At 47.6% G+C, this 8,209-nt stretch overlaps 1 protein-coding gene across 1 annotated transcript in view; it reads left to right on the forward strand.

The window, feature by feature from the left end:
- The first annotated feature begins 1,525 nt into the window (after nucleotides 1–1,525).
- Nucleotides 1,526–8,209, forward strand: part of LOC138980712 (solute carrier family 35 member F3-like) — a 13,427-nt gene continuing 6,743 nt past the window's right edge. The window contains exons 1-2 of the mRNA XM_070353620.1: nucleotides 1,526–2,078; nucleotides 7,912–8,029. Coding sequence (XP_070209721.1) covers nucleotides 1,684–2,078; nucleotides 7,912–8,029 — 513 coding nt within the window. The 5' untranslated portion in view covers nucleotides 1,526–1,683. The remainder of the gene's footprint in view (nucleotides 2,079–7,911; nucleotides 8,030–8,209) is intronic.

An 8,209-nucleotide genomic window follows, 5' to 3' on the forward strand; every position in this document is an offset into this window, starting at 1 on the left:
CACGGCCAAAGTTCTCGATGAAGCTGCTTCAAATTTGGTGGGCATATTCAGGTAGATCCCGGACACAACCTGGTCGATGAGAATTTTCAACACGTGCTCTCAGCGCGCAGCGCTGAACCGATTTTGGTTTTTCTGTTCATCTTCCCAGATCCATTCCCAGTAACTCTTCCTTATCTTCTCCAGTGTTTTGCATTTATCTCCCTTCCTTCGTCAATCCATATTCCCGTTACTATTTTTAGAAGGTCACTGTCCACAACGCTCAAACCATATTCCCGTTACTATTTTAGAAGTTTTCCTTTGTGTGGCGTCAATCGCGTACGGTGCGCCATTCACCCGGTGAAGCACGGTTGGCCTTGTGGCAAGGCGTCCGCCCCGTGATCGGGAGGTCGTGGGTTCGAACCCCGGCCGGGTCATACCTAAGACTTTAAAATTGGCAATCTAGTGGCTGCTCCGCCTGGCGTCTGGCATTATGGGGTTAGTGCTAGGACTGGTTGGTCCGGTGTCAGAATAATGTGACTGGGTGAGACATGAAGCCTGTGCTGCGACTTCTGTCTTGTGTGTGGCGCACGTTATATGTCAAAGCAGCACCGCCCTGATATGGCCCTTCGTGGTCGGCTGGGCGTTAAACAAACAAACAAACAAACAAACAAATCACCCGGCGAAGCCGGCGTACAGTGCGCCACTCACCCGGCGAAGCCGGGTATTCGGCTCTATTTCTTCCCGGCTACCCGGCGAAGCGGGTATTCATCTAGTCCTGCATGTACCTCAAAGATGCCCTCCGTCTCGTGTGAGAGATCGTGTCATGTCAACCACCACAGATGTGCCCAGGCTTCTTTGCATGAGATTAAAAGCACCCTTCCAATTGGACACATACTCAAAACCAACAGCTTTGCAGCATCTTGTTCCGAACGGTCTCTTCTTTTTTTTCTCTTTTTTTTTTTTTGCTGTATTAATTATTTACAGATTGGCATTGTTCTCACTTACAACATGGATTCAGCACACAAAAATCCCACTCTGCTGAGAAAACAGCCAGACTTTAGGCTTCTGGTGTGTGTCCAATAGGAAGAATGCTCTTATGTATGTGTTCATGTTGAAGGATGCTGTTATCACGTTTAAAAGCCTGCACAGATCTGTGGTTTTGTACTTTTAAACAGAAAATGACACAGTTCCTCCTTCCTACAGAGCTTATATCAGCAAGGACCTGTCAAGTTAGAGATATACTGGATCAACCCTACTCTGTCTTTTTTGCTCAAAGGATGTAAAGTGTTATCAACTTTGCAGCTGAGGGAAAGAAAGGGCGGGGGAGGGCGTCCTTGTGGACTTCTTCTTCTTCTTCGTTCATTGGCTGAAACTCCCACGTTCACTCATGATTTTGCACAAGTGGGGGTTTACATGTATGACCGTTTTTACCCCGCCATTCAGGCAGCCATACGCCGCTTTCGTGGGAGTCCTCAGGGACAAATCGTCAACGTTGTTTTAGGTCATTTTTGACTAAACAGAAACAAGAGCAGAACGGAACAAAACGCCAAACTTAAAAAAAAAATTAAAAACGCGTCTTACGTTGGACACGTGGAAAAAGAAACATCTCTTAAACTAATCATCTAAGGTACTGTCATCAATCAGGTCACAAAAAGCGCGACAAGACAAAAACATTATTAGTTCGACAACATTTTTACCATTCTGATGTTCTCTGTTCCTTTTCCTCCCTCAGAGACGGACATTGGGTGCAGCGACGGGGGAGTGGAGCTGAATGCCCCCATTGCGAGTCCCGCCCCGGATCCCCCCTGTATCATCCGTCACAGCCGGGCACTCAGTGGTTTCTTTGTTGCCTTGGTAACGGGCGTCACGTGGGCGGGGTTTACCGAGCTGGTGAAGACAGCCGACCAATCACATAACACCTCCATCCAGTCAGGTGACATAGCCAGCCAATCAGGTGACAAATTCAGCCAATCAGAATGCACGCTGAAAGGAGCTGCGGGACTGACCTACTTCTTCACCGCGTGGATGCTTCTGGCCTTCCCGCCATATTTCATCGTGAATGTGCTGATCAGGAATCGACCTGTTAAAAATGTTGTTGGGTACGTTTCCTTTTTTCCTGCTCTGAATGCAGGTCTTTGATCTGATTTCATATTTCAAAAGTATAAACATAATGATTTTATTGCCTGTGATTTATTGTTTCACTTTCATTGTTTTTACAAAGAAGAGCAACATCTCATTTGCCTGTTTTTCTTGTATGTCTTTTTCCTTTTTTTTCTCTTTTTGCTTCTTTTCTTATTCTTGGTATGGTTTAAAAATTTTTTATATTAGTATGGTTGGGTGATTTTGTAACTAATGTGGCGGTTGAGCAGCCACGGGAAGCAGACGCTTGATACCATTTTTGAAAAACGGTTAAAATCTGTGCAATCTGGTGCATTCTGGGCCTTGATTTGAGGGTTAAGAGCAGCATTGTGGGGGGGGGGGGGGGGGGGTACCTTTTTCTCATCGGATTTCACATTGAATAAAATTTGTTAGAGACACACACAAAATGTATTAAAAAAAAATAAATAAAAAAAATAAAAACACTCAAAGCAAGGTACATGCTTTTTCCAGGGGTGGGGTTCCGGAACCCCTGGAACCCCCCCCCCCCCCCCCCCCTGGGTCCGGCCCTGTCTTAACCGATTATTTTGAGTCATATAGTTGTACCGCCCTGTTCAGTCATATAGTTGTACCGCCCTGTTCAGTCATATAGTTGTACCGCCCTGTTCAGTCATATGGTTGTACCGCCCTGTGCAGTCATATAGTTGTACCGCCCTGTTCAGTCATATAGTTGTACCGCCCTGTTCAGTCATATAGTTGTACCGCCCTGTTCAGTCATATAGTTGTACCGCCCTGTTCAGTCATATAGTTGTACCGCCCTGTTCAGTCATATAGTTGTACCACCCTGTTCAGTCATATAGTTGTACCGCCCTGTTCAGTCATATAGTTGTACCGCCCTGTTCAGTCATATAGTTGTACCGCCCTGTTCAGTCATATAGTTGTACCGCCCTGTTCAGTCATATAGTTGTACCGCCCTGTTCAGTCATATAGTTGTACCGCCCTGTAAAGTCCGAGAAGATTGTGTGAACATTCACGTACCACACGTCACTTTATAAACTTGTCATGATGACATACTCGTTCCCGCGAAAACAGGCTTTTCGGCCAGGCTTTTACATTGGTTAACTGGACCATCCCTCAGCTTGCACACATTCCAAAAATCAACACCCTGCTCGCTGTGGAGAGTAATCATTTTGTAATGAATTAATTTGATTAATTTCTTTTTTTCAAAAATTAGTTCCTACAATAATTCCACTCTTTACAGAGAGGACTCTTTTTTGGTATATGTGCAAGTGAAGGGAAACCGCAACACGGTGGCCTAGTGGTAAGGCGTCCGCCCAGTGAGCGGGAGGTTGTGTGTTCGAACCCCGGCCGGGTCATACCTAAGATTTTAAAAGTGGCAATCTAGCGGCTGCTCCGCCTGGCGTCTGGCATTATGGGGTTAGTGCTAGGACTGGTTGGTTCGGTGTCAGAATAATGTGACTGGGTGAGACATGAAGCCTGTGCTGCGACTTCTGTCTTGTGTGTGGCGCACGTTAAATGTCAAAGCAGCACCGCCCTGATATGGCCCTTCGTGGTCGGCAGGGCGTTAAGCAAACAAACAAACAAACAAATTATGGGGTTAGTGCCAGGACTGGTTGGTCCGGTGTCAGAATAATGTGACTGGGTGAGACATGAAGCCTGTGCTGCGACTTCTGTCTTGTGTGTGGCGCACGTTAAATGTCAAAGCAGCACCGCCCTGATATGGCCCTTCGTGGTCGGCAGGGCGTTAAGCAAAACCCAAAAAAACCAAAAAGAATGTGAAGGGAAGTCGTTATCCTATTTGAAAGCCTGGCCAAATCTGAGTTGGTGAGCGGAACTGTTAAGACGGGTGGGAGTGTGACTTGAAATGTGTTGAGATGGTGAGCGGAACTGTTAAGACGGGTGGGAGTGTGATTTGAAATGTGTTGAGATGGTGAGCGGAACTGTTAAGACGGGTGGGAGTGTGACTTGAAATGTGTTGAGATGGTGAGCGGAACTGTTAAGACGGGTGGGAGTGTGACTTGAAATGTGTTGAGATGGTGAGCGGAACTGTTAAGACGGGTGGGAGTGTGATTTGAAATGTGTTGAGATGGTGAGCGGAACTGTTAAGACGGGTGGGAGTGTGACTTGAAATGTGTTGAGATGGTGAGCGGAACTGTTAAGACGGGTAGGAGTGTGACTTGAAATGTGTTGAGATGGTGAGCGGAACTGTTAAGACGGGTGGGAGTGTGACTTGAAATGTGTTGAGATGGTGAGCGGAACTGTTAAGACGGGTGGGAGTGTGACTTGAAATGTGTTGAGATGGTGAGCGGAACTGTTAAGACGGGTGGGAGTGTGACTTGAAATGTGTTGAGATGGTGAGCGGAACTGTTAAGACGGGTGGGAGTGTGACTTGAAATGTGTTGAGATGGTGAGCGGAACTGTTAAGACGGGTAGGAGTGTGACTTGAAATGTGTTGAGATGGTGAGCGGAACTGTTAAGACGGGTGGGAGTGCGACTTGAAATGTGTTGAGATGGTGAGCGGAACTGTTAAGACGGGTGGGAGTGCGACTTGAAATGTGTTGAGATGGTGAGCGGAACTGTTAAGACGGGTGGGAGTGCGACTTGAAATGTGTTGAGATGGTGAGCGGAACTGTTAAGACGGGTGGGAGTGTGACTTGAAATGTGTTGAGATGGTGAGCGGAACTGTTAAGACGGGTGGGAGTGTGACTTGAAATGTGTTGAGATGGTGAGCGGAACTGTTAAGACGGGTGGGAGTGTGACTTGAAATGTGTTGAGATGGTGAGCGGAACTGTTAAGACGGGTGGGAGTGCGACTTGAAATGTGTTGAGATGGTGAGCGGAACTGTTAAGACGGGTGGGAGTGTGACTTGAAATGTGTTGAGATGGTGAGCGGAACTGTTAAGACGGGTGGGAGTGTGACTTGAAATGTGTTGAGATGGTGAGCGGAACTGTTAAGACGTGACGGGTGGGAGTGCGACTTGAAATGTGTTGAGATGGTGAGCGGAACTGTTAAGACGGGTGGGAGTGTGACTTGAAATGTGTTGAGATGGTGAGCGGAACTGTTAAGACGGGTGGGAGTGTGACTTGAAATGTGTTGAGATGGTGAGCGGAACTGTTAAGACGGGTGGGAGTGTGACTTGAAATGTGTTGAGATGGTGAGCGGAACTGTTAAGACGGGTGGGAGTGTGATTTGAAATGTGTTGAGATGGTGAGCGGAACTGTTAAGACGGGTGGGAGTGTGACTTGAAATGTGTTGAGATGGTGAGCGGAACTGTTAAGACGGGTGGGAGTGTGACTTGAAATGTGTTGAGATGGTGAGCGGAACTGTTAAGACGGGTGGGAGTGTGACTTGAAATGTGTTGAGATGGTGAGCGGAACTGTTAAGACGGGTGGGAGTGTGACTTGAAATGTATTGAGATGGTGAGCGGAACTGTTAAGACTGGTGGGAGTGTGACTTGAAATGTGTTGAGATGGTGAGCGGAACTGTTAAGACGGGTGGGAGTGTGACTTGAAATGTGTTGAGATGGTGAGCGGAACTGTTAAGACGGGTGGGAGTGTGACTTGAAATGTGTTGAGATGGTGAGCGGAACTGTTAAGACGGGTGGGAGTGTGACTTGAAATGTGTTGAGATGGTGAGCGGAACTGTTAAGACGGGTGGGAGTGTGACTTGAAATGTGTTGAGATGGTGAGCGGAACTGTTAAGACGGGTGGGAGTGTGACTTGAAATGTGTTGAGATTGTGAGCGGAACTGTTAAGACTGGTGGGAGTGTGACTTGAAATGTGTTGAGATGGTGAGCGGAACTGTTAAGACGGGTGGGAGTGTGACTTGAAATGTGTTGAGATGGTGAGCGGAACTGTTAAGACGGGTGGGAGTGTGACTTGAAATGTGTTGAGATGGTGAGCGGAACTGTTAAGACGGGTGGGAGTGTGACTTGAAATGTGTTGAGATGGTGAGCGGAACTGTTAAGACGGGTGGGAGTGTGACTTGAAATGTGTTGAGATGGTGAGCGGAACTGTTAAGACGGGTGGGAGTGTGACTTGAAATGTGTTGAGATGGTGAGCGGAACTGTTAAGACGGGTGGGAGTGTGACTTGAAATGTGTTGAGATGGTGAGCGGAACTGTTAAGACGGGTGGGAGTGTGACTTGAAATGTGTTGAGATGGTGAGCGGAACTGTTAAGACGGGTGGGAGTGTGACTTGAAATGTGTTGAGATGGTGAGCGGAACTGTTAAGACGGGTGGGAGTGTGACTTGAAATGTGTTGAGATGGTGAGCGGAACTGTTAAGACGGGTGGGAGTGTGACTTGAAATGTGTTGAGATGGTGAGCGGAACTGTTAAGACGGGTGGGAGTGTGACTTGAAATGTGTTGAGATGGTGAGCGGAACTGTTAAGACGGGTGGGAGTGTGACTTGAAATGTGTTGAGATGGTCAGCGGAACTGTTAAGACGGGTGGGAGTGTGATTTGAAATGTGTTGAGATGGTGAGCGGAACTGTTAAGACGGGTGGGAGTGTGACTTGAAATGTGTTGAGATGGTGAGCGGAACTATTAAGACGGGTGGGAGTGTGACTTGAAATGTGTTGAGATGGTGAGCGGAACTGTTAAGACTGGTGGGAGTGTGACTTGAAATGTGTTGAGATGGTGAGCGGAACTGTTAAGACTGGTGGGAGTGTGACTTGAAATGTGTTGAGATGGTGAGCGGAACTGTTAAGACTGGTGGGAGTGTGACTTGAAATGTGTTGAGATGGTGAGCGGAACTGTTTACAGGGCCGGACTAGGCGAAGAGGAGGGGGGGGGGGGGTTGCCAGTGGTGGCCCAGGGGGATGTCCCCCCTGGCGGCAGGGGCGGATCAGTTCATTTTATGACTGGTTTTTTTGAAAAGTATATTGTGAAGATATGGGTGTGAAGGCGCGAAGCGCCGAGCCGACGGCGCGAAGCGCCTAGCTTGCTAGGGGGGTCCGGGGGCATGCCCCCCGGAAAATTTTGAAAAAAAGGATGCAAAATGGTGCAATCTGGTGCATTCTGAGGATGATCATTACCAGTTTCAGGCAGCCGATTTTGTCACTGATTAATACCCCAAAAATTGAAACTCAATGTAAAATAAAGAAATGCATACCTCATTCAATATTTTTATTTTTTGGCTGGGGGGGGTTCCGGAAACCCTAGAACCCCCCCCCCTCCCCCTCGTTGTGGGGGTCAGGGGGCGAAGCCCCCTGAAGCTGACGGGTAGGTCATATTCTGAGATAGGAAAATGGTCGCTCCTTGCATGAAACGGCATAAAATAAGCAATAATAAAAAAAAAATTAAATAAGTAAGGTACATGTTTAGGCTAGGGGGGGGGGGGGTTGCGCAACCCCCATAACCCCCCCGGTAGTCCGGCCCTGTGTTAAGAATGGTGGGAGTGTGACTTGAAATGTGTTGAGATGGTGAGCGGAACTGTTAAGACTGGTGGGAGTGTGACTTGAAATGTGTTGAGATGGTGAGCGGAACTATTAAGACGGGTGGGAGTGTGACTTGAAATGTGTTGAGATGGTGAGCGGAACTGTTAAGACTGGTGGGAGTGTGACTTGAAATGTGTTTCTGTGTAGTCTAAAGTGTGAATGTACATACCGTGGAACGCTTTTTTAAGACCTCCTCCCTTTTAAGACCCTGTTTTCTTCGACTTTCCATTCATAACCTCTGTAAATTAACCCCAATTTTAAGACTCCCTCCTTTTTAAGACCCGATTTGTCAGAGTGTTGGAGGTCTTAAAAGGGGGGGGGTGGGGGGGGGGGGATTCCACTGTACAATTTTGTTCAAACCTCAATTGATTCGCAGGGAGAGTTTAGCAATATTCGCCGGGCAGACAGAACAGGAGGGTCGTAACTGGACACACGTGTGGAAAGCAGCTCTGCTCTTGGTGACCTGGACACTGGCTATCTATGCTTATATACAGGTAGACAGACCTTCGTAGGGGAAGGGCTCCTAATATGGACCGGCTCCTAATATGGACCACCTCCTGTTCTGACACACTAACGGCGCTAGAGCGCTCATGACAATTTCATTGGCTGTATTCACCCTCTCTGGATAACTTTCACATGTCAAAACAGTTGCAGAAACACAAACCTGAAAACCG

Source organism: Littorina saxatilis, linkage group LG11 (genome assembly GCF_037325665.1).
Source record: "Littorina saxatilis isolate snail1 linkage group LG11, US_GU_Lsax_2.0, whole genome shotgun sequence".
NCBI lineage: Eukaryota > Metazoa > Mollusca > Gastropoda > Littorinimorpha > Littorinidae > Littorina > Littorina saxatilis.